The 21167-nt window shown below is 38.5% G+C and overlaps 2 protein-coding genes across 2 annotated transcripts in view; both read right to left on the bottom strand.

Annotated features, from left to right (window-relative positions):
• ell (elongation factor RNA polymerase II) overlaps positions 1–5499 on the bottom strand; it is a 51607-nt gene extending 46108 nt beyond the window's left edge. The window contains exon 1 of the mRNA XM_055216801.2: positions 5206–5499. Coding sequence (XP_055072776.2) covers positions 5206–5340 — 135 coding nt within the window. The 5' untranslated portion in view covers positions 5341–5499. The remainder of the gene's footprint in view (positions 1–5205) is intronic.
• Positions 5500–6324: 825 nt separating this feature from the next.
• On the bottom strand, positions 6325–21167 carry fkbp8 (FKBP prolyl isomerase 8). Its single transcript, XM_055216802.2, has 9 exons — positions 21015–21167; positions 18784–19046; positions 15885–16054; positions 15682–15770; positions 12666–12886; positions 12175–12347; positions 11912–11989; positions 7354–7488; positions 6325–7173 (listed from the first exon to the last, which is right to left on the bottom strand). Exons 2-9 carry the CDS (start codon positions 19031–19033, stop codon positions 7087–7089), a joined length of 1203 nt encoding a protein of 400 aa, XP_055072777.2. The 5' UTR covers positions 19034–19046; positions 21015–21167; the 3' UTR covers positions 6325–7086.

Here is a 21167-nt window from a genome sequence, read left to right as displayed (position 1 = left end):
AAATCATTAGGTCCTCCTGATGACTCTTTCAGCAGACTGCTGACCAAAGCGATCAGTACATGCTATTCTCAAGAGGACTGGCATAGACTTAACAGAATGTAATGAAGAAATTTACACAGCCAAACCATGATCCAAGAATATCCAATTCATTTCTTCTTAGCACCTTAAAACTCTTTGCTAAGGCTTTGTTTTTAAGAGCAAATAGGGTCCAATTTGATTCTTTCATGTCCCTTAAAGTGCACCTATTTCATTGGTAAAACAACATTATTTTGTGTATTTTGTATAATACAATGTGTTCGCGAGGTTTATTGTTCAAAAAACACATTATTTTCCACATACTGTACATTTTTGTAGCTCCTGATTTCACTCTCTTTCTGAAACTCATGGATTTTGTACAAAACTCATTTATTTAAAAAGCTTGTGTCCATGCTTGACCAGCTAATCTGTACGTTGTGATTGGCCTGAATACCTCTGATGTCAGCAGGAAATGTGACGCTCCTTACCATGTTTGAAAGATTCGGACACAATGCAATGCTAACAGAAGTTAACTTACAGGCTGAGTCTAAAGCGGGAGGAATTATAATAATGACGGTCTTGTCTACGTCACCAATCCCAGGAAGTAAACTGTTGCCTACAATCCGTTTGTTTGTTGTAGTCCAAGAAAAGAGATTTACGTTGGAGACGAAAACTCGCGTCATTGTTTACTTTGGGACCTTTTGCATATTAAAGGATATGAAGGAAATGCAAATACGTGAATCAGACCATAGGTGCTCTTTGAAATGTTGTAAACTTTACAACAAATAGGTTAACCTGAATTCTGGTTGTTCTACCGTATTTTTCGGTCTATAGGCCGCATTTTATTTTTATAACTCGGCTGGTGCTGCGTCTGAAGGCCGGGGTATACCTTTTTTTGAAGTCCGCGTCCGGCTTGCGCGCGCACACGTCCACTCAACTTTTCAAGTATACTCCCCCCGCGGCTACACGCGGATGGCCGCGTTCGACACTATACGCAATACAAATGATTTCTTATTCAAATAATTAGTCTAACAGGCCGTCAGGACGAAAACGACGTCATGCGGACGGCGCGCATATGCGGACGTCCCTGGTATACTTTCGACTTTATAGTCAAGTATGAATTAATTTTGACAATTATGAGGCAAGAGACAACATTACCGTCTACAACCGCGAGAGTCCACCATATGCTGCTTCTGTATTTATGTAATCCAATAGATTCAGTAATGTGGAATGACAAGTATGCGAACTTCACGCTAGTTGGCTTGTTCGGTTAATTTAGCATATTTAACCTTCCAGGTAAGTTCTGTATGCTATGGTTTATCGTTTAAATAACTGATAATATTACTTTAACGTACAGACAACTATTCAGCCTACTGTTCTGTTTGCGATTGTTTAGTTGAATAACTTGCCTTTCCAGATTAAATGTCTGTTCTTCGGCTTGGACTTTGTGAAATAATTTTCTAAATAAACGCGACGTATAGTCTACCATGACTTATATATGTTATTTCGTCTTAATGACACATTTTTGAATGAAGCGGCTTATACTCTGGAAAGTACGATAGTAACATTTATAAACAGACGAGTCAGGGGGTGCGTTTCCACAAAGCACCGCTAGCCGACTATAGTCGTAAATTCTATTGAACTCTATTGATAACGGCAGAACTTTTGGGAAAGCACCCCAGTACGGTCGCAGTATGGTTGACGAGAAATGAAGGATATGATATCCATTGCTTCATTCTCATTGGTAGTCGCTCCCTATTTTGCATAAATTGTGAGTCATAGGACACGCCCACTTCACATTCAAATGCTTGTGTTGCCGAAAGTCCCCAATATTCCACTGGAATTAATGTATCTTTAGAACAACCTAATGATTTATGACCCAATAAAACTGACTGACTAGGACATAAATGACTTCTATTAAATATACATTAGTAGTAACTAAAGTCCACTTTTGCCTTCATGGGAATTTAAGAGTATGCTAATCGTAAACAAAACGATTTTGGCTTGTAAATTTGACGTACAATGTTACAACCAACAGCTGGATAACACGAAACCTTTGGACTTGGAGTTATGACAACCACAGAAAAGAATAACTTGATATAATAAAGGTGCCACAAAACGTTTGCCTATTGATGTGCAAACAGCAGGGCTGCCCGGTAAAATGGCTGACCCATTTATTTGCAGTGCATTGTCATTGTGAGTATAATTTTCTTTCTCCATCGAGTGTCAAGTGTAGTGCAGATGTAAAGCCCAGCTCCTGCCCTGATACAGCAATCAACAGATGACTCGGCAACAGACACGGTCTACTTTTTCTTCCAGGAATCTTAGGTGTAAAAGTGATGCAATCTGGCTGCCACAAGATGATGCACAGCACTGTTCCTGTCAAATTCAGATCCATACTTTGTTTGGTTAAAAATCAACAAAGAGGAGCCACAACTGATTTATAACACCATGTGTTGTGTATAATCCAGGAACAATATTTACCAATACTCACATCTAGAGATGTTTAAAAAGTGAAACGAAAGCAATAAACTTAAATAACGAATTGGAGCCACACGTACGATTTATTCACGCTATTACTTTAAGCGACTACCAATTTCCACCATAAAAAAGCAAAAAATGGATGGTGAGGCCCAAATCAAATCTAAAAAACTTGAATATCAGAGATTCGGGGTTGGGATCTTTTGACTTAAGTCGGTAAGCAACCACCTGAACTTACTAGCATTGTGCCGGGAAGTTTTGCGAAGGCAACAACCAATAAAAAAAAAATCAAGTCTGGATATGACATAATACCGAATCCAACTACTCAGTACATTAGAGACTCACATATTATTTTTAATTTATTACGAACAATTGAGCAAATGGGTCCTGCAGGGTTCCCGCACCTTAGTTAACTTCAAATTCAAGGACCTTTCAAGGACTTTCCAGGTCCAATACCCACAAATTCAAGGACTAAATTAGGGGACACATTTCAAGTGAGAGCAAGGTTACATTGTGTTATCTTTTAAGATACATTGTTACAGTTCCCTTTCGAGGGAACACGTGCTGCGTCACCGCGGTGACACTATGGGGACGCGCCTCCAGGGATAAGTGTGTCTGAATGTGTATATCAAATTCAACCAATGGTGAGGCTTAACGACAAAGACAGGGTGACGTGGGAGCTAGGAAGTATATCGCTATCTGAAATATTGCCAAAGACGGCGTTACAGGAATGCAGGAAGTATGGCAAGGAGACGCAGCGTCTGGTTCCCTTCTCAGGGAACAACAGTTACATACGTAACGTGTCAAACACAACTATGCAAAAAAGCATTTTGGTATGAATCAACATTCGCATACAGAAGATATAAGCATTTAAAGTGAACAGTTTAGCACGTGTGCTTAAAAAGTCAAGAATTTTTATGATATTATCCTACACCACACAGGTAATTATATGGATTTTTCCCAGAAAACTTCTTGCATAAAATAGATTCAAGCACTTTCAATGAGCTGTATGTATATACATTTTCAAAAACTTCCCAGGGCCTTGAATTGTTTTCGCCAGATTCACAAACTTTCAAGGATTTCAAGGACCCATGGGAACCCTGTCCTGCGTATCATAGGCACCACATCAACGCATGTTTGCGTTACGTGATAGCCGACAGTCAAGTAGCTAACATTACTTAAAACATGAGCCGAGACAAAAAATAGAGAGACACGAAACCTCCTTCAAAAGCCACTTTCCTAATTGTTGAAATAGACATCATGTTAATTAGAAAGCTCAAATAGTTAAATCATCGACCTAGTCAAATTTCACCAAAGCTGCTAATATGCCCTTAGCAATAAAAGCAAATTCAAATATGCAAACATACTAAACTAAGGCTCGCTTTAAACTTTCTGGTACACCATTTGTGCACTCTGCTTGAAAGCTAAAAATACTCGCAAGCAAAGCTTCAGCTTTGGAGTGTCACATGTAACCAGTCGACTTCAATTTCACATATCACATCCAAGGAATAGTCCACATCAATCGGCCCATAGGAGTGCAATGCTTGAACCAGATTCAAATCAGATCGCATTAAAAATTTATTTTAGCTGCTTGGGTGAAGAGTGAAATCTTGAGTTTTTGTCCCTATCATCCAATTTACTGAAATCATCATCATAAGTGTGAGTCAACTTCAGCTTTTGATGAATGCTAAGTGTCTTGGCCCTTGTTGTGTCTTTGTATCGCATTGCATTTGCCTTATTATACCTGACATTAACCATTCACCGCTACGGCCTTCCTTTGGTCTGAAACACCAGAGTCCTATCACTGCAGGTTATCAGATATCATCTACCTGACAAACCTGTTGTGTCTGGTCCTTTAATGTAAATGGCATACACAAATTGGACTATTTAAAGATGACAAGCATGTTTTCAGATAGATTCCAATAACACAAAACCTCAAAGACGCACATTCGCTACTTCAGATTCGAGACTAAATAAGAACAATTGGTTTGAAGTCGCAAATCAATTGGTTTTAACATCAAATCAATCCCACTTCGGTTAACATTAACTACTAAGGTCTGTTTCAAACTGAACTAATACATTTAGCAAACAGTGTTATCTCATCAATGACACGGGCTTGGTGAAATCCTGACTCGTACCTCACATAACTTCATCTGTTTATAAAGTAGATAAGCTCGTGGCTTTGTAAAAACTAGTCTAACAGATATATTAAATATAACATGGATTAACAAATAAGGTTATTTAGCTCAGACCACAAAGCTTTGTGAACAATACATTTCTATGGCTTTCACACATGCGCAGTTATTTAAACATAAGGTACAAAAATTGTGTGTATATATATACATAAATATACGTAATAATAACTATTACAGTGGGAATCGTGTTTCTTTAAACAAACTGCCACCAGACCATAACCAAGCCAGCATACACAACTTATTTAGGTTTATTAACTGGTGCTTAATTGATGATCCCGTCCCTGTTTGGACTATTTAACAAACAAGACAACGACAGTGAAGAGCCGGTGTACATGTGATCTAAGACAGTACACAAGTTCGTTCTCGCTTTGAGGGGAATTTGTTTAGCTGAGTGGGTGATTTGCTGTCAGGCAGGGAAATAACTGTCGCCTGCTGCTTACTCGCCGTGAACGCGCACGGTTAGCCTGTTAGCACTATTGATAGGATCTCGCGTTGTGCTCGACGCGCGCCTTACCTTGGTGCCCTGGTAGTCCTCGAAGGCTCGCAGCGCGCTGTCAGTCAGTTTGACATGAAAGACGGATATATTGCTGCCATTGCTCACTCTTCCACAGGACAGTCCGTAGCACTGCTCCTCCTTCAACGCCGCCATCTTGCTCGCATTTCCCACCACGCTCACGCGCCTCTGCCGTAAACGCAACAAGCAGCTCGAGCGAGTGAACGGCTATGATTATTCATGAGGCGTGAATTACGTACAGGCAGGATGGGGCGTGGTTTCCCGGTGATTAGGGGTGTGTTCGATTTCATGCGGCTCTGCATGGACCGTTCAACAAAACGTTACCGTGAGAGTGCGTGGAAAGCACGGCTGGCGAATCGCTCTCGCGATACTTGTGATGTCATACAACGAATGCTCTGCGCAGCGCTGTTTGAAGTCGAACAGACCAGATGAGGTGTCATTATAAAGAGATTATAGACGCGATATTGATTTTTCAGATAACTGTTAGTATATCTTAGAAGACATAGAGCAAAAACATATTGTATAATTTAAAAAATATAAGTTGTATTTTTCGCACACCGGGAAACTCAAGGTTAGGGGTGGGGGAAGCTTTTGGATCGGACGCTAGTTACTCACTCAGAGCTGCGTCAGAATAACGTCAATGTGTGAAAATACCCCATGAATAGGGAATGCCCAGGGAAGGGAAAGGGATGGTTACATCACTCAAATACGTTTCATTATTACGCACAACTTTAACAGCACTGCTGACTCTAAATAGGAAAAGCAGCTTAAACTTTTAATGTACAAATATATCGTTTTGGGTGTGGCATGTTATTTATGGTAAACTTTGTGCTTCAAAACAAACGTAAGTCTGACGAGAATCTCCTGACATTGAAAAAATGTTCAGCATTCAACGTGTTACCGACAGTAGTGACGTAATTTAACATTTGCATACTGAATTGCAATTGGCCTCCCTTTTTACATCTATTTATATAGTGAATTGTGATTGGTCCTGTCTTCTTTGCATGCATTAATCATTTATACCGTACAGTAAACAAAGCAAAGCAAACCTATTTTTTTCCAAGAAATGCAAATTTAGTTTCCATCAAAAGTTTAATTAGGAAATGCAAGGGGAAAAAATCAACTCAAAGTGCAAAATTTATTTTAGGATGGAATACAACAGGGAATGTTGGAAGCTTCCAAGTCTACAAAACCGGAATGGGAAATCAACATTAAGGATACATTTTTTAAAATGCACAGTGTTTTATCCTAAATAAATAAATTGTACACTAAATGCTTATTATCGTGTACGAGCTGCAAAACACATAGCCAAAATAACAATATGGCCTTTCAGGAATATCTTAGAGGTTTTCCAAAGTATTGATGATGGGAAGTGATAGATCTTTTGCGACTGCATGATATTCGTCAGCACATCAACGTACCACATTGTATGAACTGCTTGATTTCTTTAGTGTTAGAAACTAATAAAAGTAGATGCCTTTAGATACTGCAAAAGAAAAATACAATCATATTCTTCAACATTTGAAGACTTTTCACAAGCAAGTTTCAGTACCTTAAAAGACGATACTGAACTTTACGAATAGCGAGGTCTGTCGTTTTCTTTCTGAGTGAAATGCTGGACAATTTGCAACAAAACATAAACTCTATCCAGCGACCTGACATCCTACTGTACATAGATAAATTCTTCATTTTCACTAGGAACGTTTCTGTACATAAATATGAATTTTATAATTATATCTATTTCTCTGATCTTTCATGCGTTGAAAGAGATTAACACCTTTTAAAATTACAATGAACTATTTGTTTCACGGGTCTGTAAGGTGTCTCAGGGATTTAGTCTTCTGCAGCGCAGCGTCGACCATCTTGTCACAGTGACTTCTGTTAATTTCTAGCTGCGATGACGACTGACAAAGCTACGCCTCCGATTGCGACAGCCGTGGCACCGAAGAGCCACTTCCAACTGAGACCCTAAAAAAGACAAACATGTAAATTAACGTGACTTAATAAATGGGTAAGCGCATACTGGAGTGGTGTTTCGTTTTTGTAAATAACTAAACCCACTTCCTGTTGCAGATATGAAACCACATAAACAAACAGCTTACTGTGAAGTGTCTCAAATAGTTTAATAGGGACAGTTTATTCTCTCACCCATGAGGACTTGGCACGGTGTTTCTGCACACTGGCGTTCGTCGGGTTGCCCAGCATCTTTTTATACATGGCTTGTTCGGCACCTTTCTGCTCCGAGTGCTTCTTCACCAGCTTCGACAGCTCAGCGTGGATGGTCTGCCGAGAAGAGGGCAAAAGTGAAATTTGTTTGTGGTGATGAAGAAAAGCAAGCACACTATAGCACAGAGACACATTTGGGCCGCACAAACATGCTTTAATGTGAATTTGTTGCCAGAAACTGAACACAGTTCGAGATGTAAACAGCTTCTAGACATTTGAAGTTTCTCAATATTACCTAGAAGTTAAAAGCAGAAGTGAAAAATGTGGCTTGCACTAAAGAAATGTGGGTCATGCATGTATGGCTTACTATTAAATGCTTGTTTTTTACCCTTATATGACCTCCAAACAAGAAACTTGAGCTTCATTCTTTGCATTCCTAGGAAGCTTAAATCGACTCTGTTCTCAGCCAGTGACAGTGCGGTTACTCGTATTTACATTATAGACAATATATTATAATGTTATAAAAAAAAAACAGAAGTCACATTTCCTTATAGTCAGCACACAGAAGAGATACAGGAATAAAGCTCTGTTCACACCACCAGCAACTTTTTCTCACTCGGCATCTCTCGTCTCTTTAAATGGAGGCGACGTACTTAAATCTGGTTGTCCAGTTATAAACAAACAAGTACTGTCTAGTACTGCAGTTAATGATGAAAGATGGATGAAGGGAGCTCATTGGTAGTCGCTCCAGAAAGTCACTCATGATTTGCATACATTTGAACTATTCTCAACTCTGTTGCATTGCTGGACATGCTCACACTGCATCAAAAATATCCCATGTCCTTGCAGTGGGCGAAATTCAGTATGCGAGGAGAGTAGTATATCCAAATTCATAGTATTCAAAAAACAGTACACTGTAAAAAAAAATGCAGCAGTAAACTATGCTAAAGCTATGTTAAAACAACTTGGTTTTGCAATTAAATGTAACCTATTGTTTTAACCTGTGATAAGTTGGCATAACTTAGAAAATTAAGTTATACAATTATAACTTGTTTTTATAAGTTAAAGTAACAAAAATATATGACATATAGTTTTTTTTACAGTGTATAGGTGAAAAGTACCCGAATGACCTACTACTACAGACAAAATGAAGTGCGCATTTGATGGACACTTTACTATCCTGTGAGCCCCTGGGAGAGCCGAGGAGTCACCCAAATGAGAAAAAGAAAAAAGAAGAGACGTCGTCATATTCAAAACTGTCAAAAAGCGGCAACAAGACTTTATTTAAGTGTTAAACATAAAAAACAGTGATTCCATGTGGTTAAATTACGCTTGTTTAATATAATCCAAGTTTACGACTCAGTTCTTGTGATGACAATATATGTCACGTTATCAGGGCCTGAAATTAACACCCACCACACGCCAAATGCGGGTGAATTTTGCAATTGGTGGCTAACACTGTCAATCTACCGGCCACATTGGCGGGTAGCCAATGTGAATAAACAACCCGCACCCGACCGACGTTTTCAACTAACCCGCCCGCAACTCTGGCCGCAAAAAAATTAAAAATAAATAATGTACCCAAACACGAATATCATTAAAACTATTTTTGGATGACTCGTAACCGCGGGTGACCGCAGGCACCCGCTCATTTCGGATCAAATGATGCAAATTGAGTGATTCATTGACAGGATGCGACTGCTGTTTCACAACGTTCATGCAATTGGAAAGAAGATGAGGCACTTCTCTGACTACGTTTGGATGTGTGAGTAAACTGTTGGTGAGATGGTATGAGAATGCAATGCTGACATAGTCTACAATCACAGTTGCACTTGTTGTGCTGTGACGGATCAGAACTCTTGATGTGTAAACTTAAGAGAGAGTTGCGCTACCGTCTTATACTGTAGTACATTAATATACATTTTGCGAATAGAGTAATGAAATACAACGTATGTGGGGCGACTGTTTATGTGCGCAGTTTGCAAATCGCCCTCCGTCTGTGTGCGCGCGCGGGTTTAAGGGCACTCAATAGTGCACATACAGAGAGACGCATTTCAAAAAGCAAGCATACATAAAATCTTTCTGTTCTTGACAGGACACATATAAACAAAATGATCTTCACAGTATTCATTTTCTAATAAGAACATTTGTTTATGGTATGTATAGATTAGAGTCAAAAACCAGTCTGTGCTTGTTTGGTCTTAAAGAGACAGTAACCTCAATTAACATACTTAAAGGAATAGTCTACTCATTTTCAATATTAAAATATGTTATTACCTTAACTAAGAATTGTTGATACATCCCTCTATCATCTGTGTGTGTGCACGTAAGCGCTGGAGCGCGCTGCGACGCTTCGATAGCATTTAGCTTAGCCCCATTCATTCAATTGTACCATTTAGAGATAAAATTAGAAGTGACCAAACACATCAACGTTTTTCCTATTTAAGACGAGTAGTTATACGAGCAAGTTTGGTGGTACAAAATAAAACGTAGCGCTTTTCTAAGCGATTTAAAAGAGGAACTATATTTTATGGCGTAATAGCACTTTTGGGAGTACTTCGACTCGGCGCAGTAACACCCTCCCTCTCCCATTATGAAAGTGAGAAGGGGAGCGGACATTTCAGGCGAGTCGACTTTATCTAACTTTATCTCTAAATGGTACCATTGAATGAATGGGGCTAAGCTAAATGCTATCGAAGCGTCGCAGCGCGCTCCAGCGCTTACGTGCACGCACACAGATAATAGAGGGATGTATCAACAATTCTTAGTTAAGGTAATAACATATTTTAATATTGAAAATGAGGAGACTATTCCTTTAAGTCTGTGTCATTAATGTTAATCAAACAACCCAAGACAAAGAGAAAATCACTTTTGTAGCTCTAAAAAAATTATATTTAATTCATGCAAAAAAAACCTGGCTGGTAAAAAGTCACTGTGGCAGGTGGTCAAAAAGTTAACTTCAGGCCCTGGTGGGCGGGACCCACTTAAGGGTTTGTTTAATTAACTTGTTAACTAACAAAGACCATGATTTTTATATGATACAGCATAAATTATTTTGATATTTCAATTAAAATTTTATAAAAAAATGATAAGGAAAATAAAAAATACTCAATTACAAAAGAGGTCAAATGTGTATATTTCTCATATTTCTATTTAAAAAATATGTTGGTGGGTCCTGGGATAGTTTATACCTATTTGAGTGGGCGGCAAAATGAAAAGTTTGGGAACCACTGCTATATAAAACGTACGGTTTTAACGATCGATGGGTAGGTACGTAGTCTCACAATATGCGATTTCGGACGCAGGGTCACCGTAACTCGTTTCACCATAAGTTGCCAAGCTTCTGCTAATCTGCCACTGCTAGTCACCGACAGTCTGAACGGGGCTTTAAAATGATAATTTTTTGTGAAAACATACTTTCCTGCTGTAATTTCCAGTCTCTACCCTATTTCGGGTTCATATAGTTTGAAAAGTCTAATTCATTTTAGTGATAAACATGTTAAAATACAGAATCACCAATTTACAAATATATTGAATCAGCGGTTCACACTTTTTGATCAACATTTTCATTGATCTTTCCAATGATTTGTGGAATGTGTACTTTCAAGTGTCTTGAGTCTTTAATTACTGGTAAAAATGTAATTACTCAATGACTAACACTAATAGCAGCAAACAAAATCAAAGACTACTAGATTGAATTAAGGAATGCTATACTGGAGACTCTGTCAAGGCCAGACACATGAGAACAAGGGGGTGTATACGTGCAGACGTAGGTGGGTTGGCAGTGATAGGACGCTCATAGAGCAGTCAGATGGTAGGACACAGGGAATCTCATCCGTCCGCCTGTGTAAGCAAAGCAGGGGAACGCTGCTTTAAATATGGCAAGTGTACTGTGGGACCCGGCTATTTTTAGACATGGACAGAAATAAGATCCTGGGACTTTGCGAACACTATGTTCTGTCTGCCTTGTACAGTGTGCATTTGGGAGTCTGCAGTGCCATCTGTTGATTATCGAGGGGAATGCAAGTGTGGTTTAAACTAGATTTTTTTATATAGATTATGTGTTTTGTTCTTCCAGATAAATAACTACAAAAATTTTAGAGCTAAAACATCCATTCATAAGCTTATATCAAAGATACTGGAACAAGTTTAAGCGTTCCTATACTACGAATAAGAGACAATGCAACTTTTTTCCAAGTGCCACCTTCCAGTTTAAAAAAACAATCATTAATCGATAAAGACGCTTGCCAACCTGTGCGCATGCACAGTATATGAAACGACCCCGAAAACGTTTTTATTAGCGCAATTTGTGCTTAATAAGCAAAATTTATGATAAAGTTGGAAGTGTTGGTCAGAAATATGTTGTTTAATTGCGATTTTACAGATATCACTCTTTCCCCATTGACATTCAAGTAGATAGGACTACTTAAACCCCATTGCAAACATGGCCGCCTAGTGGCGCAACTTGACTAAAGGGACTTTGGTTATATCTTTCCCATCTGTGATAATATCATATTTAATTTTTAAATCTTAGCATTACCTTGTTACTAGGCTCTAACTTCAAGGCCATCTTCAGCGTTCTGATGGCTTCGGCAACCTCGCCTTGCAGAGCAAGTACCTGCGGACAATACACACATCATATGTCAGCGATTTCTAATCTCAGCACACCTAAATCTCTTCCTGTTTTCCCCATCAAGGCTTATGTTTCCCCGACCGCCAATCTAAATGGAACCAAACAGACAAAAGTCATGACTATTTAATGAGAGTGAGTGAAAATGATATGTTCAGAACCCGGAAACCAACCTTGCCTTTGCGAAACAGGGCTTTGACATTGTCTGGCTGGTGTGCCAGGACGGAGACGCAAGATCGTAACGCGGCATCGTAGTGGTCTAGCTTGAGTTGAGCGGCGGCCATGTTGTTGAGACATTTCACCTTCATATCCAAAAGCTCGTCTTCTTCTTGTTGACTGATGTCCACTGAGATAAAAGATGGGTTATAAGTCAGGGTTCCCACACCTTAGTTATCTTCAAATTCAAGGACTAAATGTGGGGACACATTTCAAGTGAGAGCAAGGTTACATCGTGTTACGGTTTAAGATACAGTGTTACAGTTCCCTTTCGAGGGAACTTGCGCTGCGTCACTGCGATGACTAAATACCCCTTACATTAAACATTTTGTCAAAATAAAGCATAGCTTACTGAAATGTATGCTCTACAAAATGAGCATCAGGAAAACACATTTATATCATTATTAATTTATTAGCATGTAAAATTTTAGTATACATAACCCCTCACCTCTGGAGCTTGCTTCGGTTATCTGTAGTGCAATTCCGTACGAGTTAACAGCAAAGGCATAGTCGCCACGCTGATAGTGGACGTTTCCCCTCTCTCTCTTTCTATTGGCCAAGTTAATTTTCTCAGAGGGCGACATGAGCTCCAGGTCCGGAGCATCAGCTGTCGACAACAGCTGGACCTCCAGCGTGAGATCAGCATCAGGGGGAACAGCTGGTGAAGAGCTGATAGAGGAGATGTACAAACCAGGTTATGAGATACGTGACAGGAAAAATAACATCATCTGGTAAAAACTACCTGAAACTGAACGCACTGTATATGTGTGCGCTGTAGCAAATATAATTTTTTCACATTAATGGAAAGAATATTTACACTGTCTGAATTGTTCCTATTTCCCTACATAGTGCACACTGTCAAAGTAAGAACTAGTAAATGTATTATTTTAGGAGCGTATAGTGCGGGACAATTCAGGTTGTAAACAGCATTTGATTGGACAGGATATTTAAAGGAATACTCCACTTTCTTAAAAAAAATCCTGAAAATGTACTCACCCCCATGTCATTCAAAAGCTTGTCTTTCTTTGTTTAGTTGAGAAGAAATTTTTGTAAGAAAAACATTCCAGGATTTTTCTCAATTTAATAGACTTTAATGGACCCCAACAGTTTACAGTTTAAATGCAGTTTAGAAATGCAGTTTCAACGCAGCTTCAAATGTGTCTAAACGATTCCAAACGAGGCATAAGGGTCTTATCTAGCGAAATGATTGTCAAGAAACAAAGAAATATGTACGCATGACGTATGCGAAACTACTGCCCCAGTGTTTACAAGTGTGGAGAAAGAGGACCGTTCCAACGTTGTTGTATGTGGAATGACAATAACAAATGTCTTTGTGTCAGTTTATTGTTTAAAATGGTCCACAAATGTGCGTTTCATATATGTGACCTTTCGACGCCATTATGCATTACGTGAGGTTGCGCTGGTGTGTCACACGGCTGGTGCACAACGAGAAGTTAAAAAGTGCATATTTTGTATTTTTCTTGCCAAATATGACAATCGAGTAAATTATCTGGATTTTTTAAGAAAGTGGAGGAAGCTGAAATAAAGGATGACATCATAAAATCTAGACCAGGGTCTCCAACCTTTTTGTGAACAAGGGCTACCACCAGTGGCGGCTGGTCACTAGGGGGCACCACCCCCAAAGTTGGCCAGAGAAGAAAGCTACTTTAACATGTTACAAAAAAGTTAAATATATAAAGCAAATTAATACAAAATAAAATCTTTAATTATACGATTTCACTTTTAGTCATGTTATCATTTATTTCAAAAAATCTAAACTGCATTCGTTGTGTGTGTGCCACGTTTGTGTGCCTGGGGCGCACCCCTAATGAGTGTCTATGTAGGTCAGTAAAAAAGGTAAAAACATGTGACCTGAGGCTGAGCCCTGGTCAGATCCGCCCTGGGGCGCAGGACTGTGCACCGCAAACCCTCCCACTTATGTTGTAAGGAATCAATTTTTTTATGCCTTTGACCTCATGTGATTGGATCGTTTTCAGAGTCTCATAACCGCGTTGCAGATTGCCATGTAAATGCTGGATACAGTACTGATCGGTGAAAGCAAATGAAATACCTTGAGATGAAAGAAAATGTGATTTTATTCTTACAACCAAAGTCACCCTTTACAAGACGTTTAGTTGAAGAATAAATAAAGGATTGAGGAAGTTGGACCAGATTGAGCAGCAGGAAATTATCATGGTGGAGTTTACATGCTTTTCCAGAACTTATGGCAAACGGAGTTGGCTAACGTTAGCTGGATAAGCTGGGTAAGTCAAATGGCTTTTATTATTTCCCTGTTTGCGGTTTAAAAGTCTGCGTGATATACTGGGCGAAATTTTATGCCGCATTTGAGCTGCCTTTGCGTGGACATGATGCTCAGATAATCCGGTATTTTCCGTGGCTTGGTTGACTTTGTTGCAACTTTACTGTGTTTGTGTCTGTGCATGTGTGTTTGCGTGCATGTGTTTGTGTCAGATTGCGTTAACCGAAGCGTAATGTAAGAGCATGCAATCAATCTCCAGAACAAAAGTAACACAGCGTCATCTATCTGAGGTAAAAACACAAAATCTAATGACAGAGTCTGCATTTATCTGCCTTGATGCGTTTATTACAGAATATGGTTTCAAATACAAAGTGTATAATTTAATTCAGATTTTTACACGTCTGTTGCTATTTTAAATATATTGCAAATGCTCGTCTTGTAAGTTCATGATTAGAAACGAACAGGTAAACGAAAACAATCATTATCATTAAAACATGAAATGACGGTTAATTGACTATGTTGGAATTTTCAAATGAAAGTGTCTAACGCAAACTCTGGTTTGTTTGTGTGTTAATGTGTGTGCGCGCATGTGTACGTGTGTGTGTGCGTGTGTGTGTGAGAGAATGAATACCATGATTAGTTCATTACTAATAATAAACCCACATTATATTCAGTTTTACACATTCATAGTAAATTTATTTCATGCTTTAGTTGACTTCAACAATAACATTTTCAGCATTTTAGCTAAGCAGTAATGATATTTATCACCCGATAAACTGCTTTACTATAGTAAAAGTTCAATTTCAAGTTTGTATGCGCCCTCCCCAAAATTTTTTTTAGCACCAGCAGCCACTGGCTACCACAATGGATAAAACAATCTGGAGAGCTACTTTTTGATATTTATCTACTCAAAACGTCCTACCACAATAATCCAATTTCCAGCATCGTTTTGTTTAACATTACTATTAGGTATAAAATTAGCTATCGGGCGAAACTATAATCAAGCAATCAATTATAAAGACAAGTAAAAAAGACACATTTTATTTCATGCTGTTTGAATACATGTTTACCAGAAGGGGGAAATAATCTGTGCTTTATGGAGGTACAGAATCTATTATAATATATACTACTAAATCATTAACGATTACAAAAAATTATCCAAATGTACTTTTGGGATTGTGTCAGAGTTGCATCGTAAACTAACCTTCCAAGAGCACCATATGCATATTTAGCACCAGCTTCAACCAGAGCCTTTTCACTGGTTTCCATCAACTGCACAGTGAGATCCAGAGCCTACAAATGATGGCAACAACAGGCATGTTTAATAAATTAATATTGTAATTTCAGATATCTGAAGGCCCGTGTGGTCACACGACACAGAAGATGGGATCAAAAAATAAAATGTACCTGGATGACATCCCCATCACCAAGAGTGAAAGATAAGTTTGGCTGCTCTTCTACCACGGTTCCATCTGTGAGAGTGGTTTTAAGATGAATAGTGACGTTTTGGCCTCTCTGAGGTCTGGTGTCTGGACCTGTACCCGGTTCCAGAACCTTCTTTCTGAGCTGTCCATTTCCTATACAGTCACACAGATAAAGTCTTAAATATCTAAGAATGAAAACTATTTCATCTATATGACTTTGTATTGTTGAACAAAAAACATGACTTAAAGGGATAGTTCACCCAAAAATGAAAATTCTGTATTTATTTACTCACTCTCATGTTGTTACAAACCTGTATGTATTTCTTTGTTCTGATGAACACAAAGGAAGATACTTTGAGGAATGTTTGTAACCAAACCGATTGACTTCCATAGTATTCTTTTTTCCTACTATGGAAGTCAATGGAGCCTCTTATGATAATTTTTGGTTGAACTATACCTTTAATTTTCCATTCACTTCTAATGTACGGACAAAAGTGCAATGTCAACATTCTTAAAAATTTCTTACGGTTACGGGTTTATCAAAACATGAGAATATGTTTATTTTGATGTATCGATTTAAAGCTGCAATCCGTAACTTTTGCCTCTCTATCGCCATCCCTGTCTGAAACATACAATTGTAGTTATTTGCGGAGTAAAGGGCTTGTTATAGTCGTGCGTAGGTCCTACGGCGTAGGTTCCGCATCGATTTTCATTTATACTTTTGCGTCGTCCACCAAGTCGACGTGCAAATACACGCGCAAACTGCTGGTAGGCAGTATCCACGCGCGTAACCACAGTAGCAGCGCGGCCGTCAGAGAAGAAGCAGCTTGGCAAGTTAACCCACAAACGAAGAAGAAACAGCAACTTGTTGTGTATGATTTGAGAAGACCAGCAATGATGGATGTAAATAAACAGCGACTTTTGTTGCAGTTTGGGTTAAATCACTCCTCAACTTGGCTCATCTTTGTTTTCACCGTCGCAAACGGAAATACCTATGACGCAGTTCTGGTGGACCAATCACAGCGCTTGCGGTCCGCGTAGAACTGACGCACTGTTAAAATTTTTGGGAGGTGCACGTCAGGCTATGCACGACTATAAATCTGGCTTAAGTTCCTTTACATGCGTGGGTGCTTCTTCCTGCTTCTTTGCCTGAATAAATCTGATGTCTAATTGGCAAGCACCTCACACGACTCTGTACTGAGTCCTCCCCCAGAGAATCTTCAGTCTTTATTGATTGATAATTGGTTCTTTTAACTGGTAGGCGGGACTTCAGTCACCAGAACGTCCATATTGAGGGTTACATTGTCTCCTATTTATAGTACCAGGAGTCCTTAATCTTGTTATATTCAATATGTTTGGCCCGGTCCTCTTCTTTCTGTTTACGGACGTGATGTAATCACACAATGTGTTCAAAAATGCCAAAATGTATTTCCCCTGAAATCCACCCTGACCACGCAAATTATAAATCATTCCTATTATCTTACAGTTGCGAATCTGGGTAAGCTAAGCAGACAGTGTTCTTTGGGTATTTACTCAACAACTGATTTTTGTTTACAAGTTTAAATTAATTAATTTAAATTAATTAGTTTAAATTGAGCAGCTTTCTGTACGCACAGACGCACATGCGGTTGAATGTGTCCAGTCCAGCTCCAGTCAGACGTGATCATCACTATGCCCTTCAAAGATCAGAACTCTTGATGTGTAAACTTTTAAAAGGAGTTGCGCACCTGTGACTCAAACTGTAGTCCATTAACATACATTTGGCATATAAAGCAATGAAAAACAATGTAACATTTTTATGTGGAGCGACTCTTTATATGCTGCACCATTTGGAATTCACCCTCCGTTTGAGTGTGCGCGCGCGTTATGGAGAGACGCGTTTTAAAAAACAAGCGAACATAAAATCTTTCTGTTATTGACATGGCACATACAAACAAAATGATCTCCACAGTATTCTTTTTCTAAACAAAAACATTTGTTTATGTCTTAAATGTATGTATAGATTACAGTCAGAAACCAGTCTCTGCTTATTTGTTCTTAAAGAGACAGTAACCTTAATTAACCTAATTAAGTCTGTGTCATTAATGTTAATCAAACAAACCAAGACAAAGTAAAAATGACTTCTGTAGCTCTAAAAATAATAATTAAATTTAATTTAAACAATAAAGACAGTGTTATGATTCATTTAATTTGATTTCTGTACCTAATGCTCATTTCAGACCTTACTTTAAGCAACACTAAAGACTTATTGCTCTTTGCTCCCCCTACAGGTTAGAAGCGTAAATGTTCATTACCACTGTCGTAAATACTGCAGCATAGCTGGCTCTGATTGGATTGTAGGTGTGCCTTAAAGCAAGTTTTTGTAGTTTTCACTTGAACTACAGGACCACTCTTTAGTGCGGTTTTGGCCGATAGAGGGCTGCAAAGCGAATGTGAAAGTGGCATTCACCCTGTTTTGAGTGGATGAACCACTGAAACTTTTTTGGAAACGTTATTTTAAGGTAAAAAAAACTCTTTGGTGTTGCTTTAATGTGCAACTTTGTTCTTTTTTATTAATGTTTGCAAATTTTTTTATTTGTTATTAGATTTTTCCCACCCCTTTTTTGCTGATCTGAAAAATAATATTATCCGTGCCTCAAAAACTGTAATGTGATTCGAACCGTGAGTTTTGTGATCTGTCACACCCCTACTAAAGTTAGTACACAGTGATAGCCATAAATGCAATGGTACTAATAACTGGCATAATAATTTCTTTTTCTGTTTCGGTTTTCGGCCTTGGTTTCCTCTTTTTTGGTTTCAGCCAAGAATTTTCATTTCGATGCATTGAATTCAGCCCTAAGCTACTGAAAACAATAGCATACAGGTTAATGAATCCTCAGTACCTAAAACATCCAGCCACTCTGGTTCTGTTGAAGGCGCTTGGTCTGCATTTGCATCTGGTTTTGTGGCTTTCTTCCCCCCACCTGCATCCTCTAAAGGTGGGAGGTCTTCATCCACATTATCGTCCATGTTTTCTAGCATCTCAAAGTCTTCCCCGCTGTCCAACAGAGATGCATGTCCGGATTTTTTACCCGACACCGTTGCCTCCCTGTTATCACCGGCAGAGTCGTTCACATCCTTGCTGTCGGCCATCTGGTCTCAAACTCTATGAAAACAAAGAGAAGTTACAGGTTTAGATTGACGAAACACTCATAAAACAGACTAATCCTGATTGTAACAATATACAACAGAAGGAATCTGAATAACTATAGACTGCAGATGACTTATACATGTTACTTATTCGAGTGGTCAGGGGTGTTCACTGATATGCTCACACAAAAATCGCTGCAAAGGATACTTTCCAACCGGTGTTTTAGCATTTGTTGTAAACTTGTGGACCTATTTTTCCAAACGCCTCACACCCGTACATTCTTCCGTTGAGAGCTTGAATAATAGACACTCCAGCCCAGTTGGTGGCTATAATCCGCCTTTGACAATTGCAAGAATACAAACAACTCCATTTCCATTCCCGGCGTGGAGTAATACCATACCTCACAGCACATCTAATACAAGTCAATGGAGTTGGACAAAAACTACGATAAAACCTGTTAGAAAGCATCTTTTGCAGCGATTTGTATGTGAGCATATCAGTGAACACCCCTGACCACTCGCTGAGTTTCACGTCTTTGTAAACGAAAGTTTAATGCATTTTAGAAAGGATTATTCCAGTGCACCTATGCAGCCATTGTAGAGGTAGGGGCGACACAACAAACACCCGAAAACTCTCAGGCCAGCACCACACGTCCAAATTTCAGTCAAAACTGTTCTATTTCATCATAAACAATCTGAAAACAGGGCTTTAAGTGTAAAATACCGAACTTGTCATTTAAACAATTATTGTATTTATTTTTTACTGGCACTTTCTATGAAATGTTTTATTGGATGGATGTATATACTTTTATACTTTTAGCTGTCGTGGTCATCACCGGAAGTCTTACACAAAGGGAAAAAGAACTGGTGCAAAATTGCTAAAACCAGTGCAAAAGTACTGGTCCCCTCCCACCTTTTGTTTTATGTATATACAAGTTGTCAGAAGCTTCTATACTAAAATTAAAGTTTTGCAAAGTCTGTCAATGAGAAGGTCAACCTGTAACCTTCGATGGGTTAAACTTAACATGGAAAACAAAAAACAGCCCACATTCTTTGCTGATGGCACAAAGCAGTTCTTATTTTTAAACTTGACCATTTCTGTAAATTATTGACTAAATCCAGTTAAACCATTATATAAAAAGTTAGCAGATCTGCAGAATGATATAAGTGATATTGTAACCAGTATTTCTACAAAGGAATAATAACTTTAATCATTTAAACATTTGACAGGCGCTTTTATCCAAAGTGAATTATGTTTTCCCAATAAACAAACCCTTGACCTTTGCGTTGCAAACTCAATGCCATACCAGTTGAGTTAAAGGAACACATTTGCTCGCATTAGTTTATTTTAAAAAAGTCCTCAAGTATGACAAATTATATTTAAAAGGTATTCATCATCTAGTCTATGAATGAGAATGATCATAAATTGCATGCATAATTTTATGCATTTAAAAATAATACCGTACGTACAGTAAAAAAATACTCATGCCATGCGTTTAAATGGCACTCAAGAACATGGTTTATATCTGAAAAAAACATTCCTTTTACATATAAAACTTGCTAATTTGCTAAACGCTAGTCTATTATTTAATATTACACCAGTACAGAAATAAATCTTCTTTAAAAGTGACATTATTGTTAATAACGTAACATCTAAATGCTAATATCATGTCGTAACATACCAACGTTAACAACCTCATCATACTGCGCTGTATAATAAGATTTTCAAAGACTGTCGTCTCACATAAGCAGATTAAGCGATTACATTTATAAATCAATTAAACCAACTGTGTGTGCATTTCTAGAAACAGAAGTATTTCCAGAACGTTCCAGCAACTTTGCTCGCGTGCAAAGGCTCTTCACGCGCTAAAACTTTCTGACTAACGTTACTAACAGCGTGTCGACATAACTCTTTCGTGCTTGTTTATATGCTTTAATTGTATTGAAAGTGTTGCGAAACATGAAAATATGTAGAAATACTCACATCAATGTGTGGGAATACCTTCTCAGAGACGTGCAGCGACAACTTTGACATCAAAACAAGAATCAATCGGTGCAACTTCCGGGTAGAGCTAAAGGTCAAGTCGACAAAATTCAAAATAAAAGTCACGCCGTCAAGGTCGCTCCAATGACTGCA

This window comes from Misgurnus anguillicaudatus, chromosome 23 (assembly GCF_027580225.2).
Source record: "Misgurnus anguillicaudatus chromosome 23, ASM2758022v2, whole genome shotgun sequence".
Classification (NCBI taxonomy): domain Eukaryota; kingdom Metazoa; phylum Chordata; class Actinopteri; order Cypriniformes; family Cobitidae; genus Misgurnus; species Misgurnus anguillicaudatus.
Note: the sequence above shows the minus strand (reverse complement) of the source record. Positions and strands in the feature narration are given on the sequence as shown.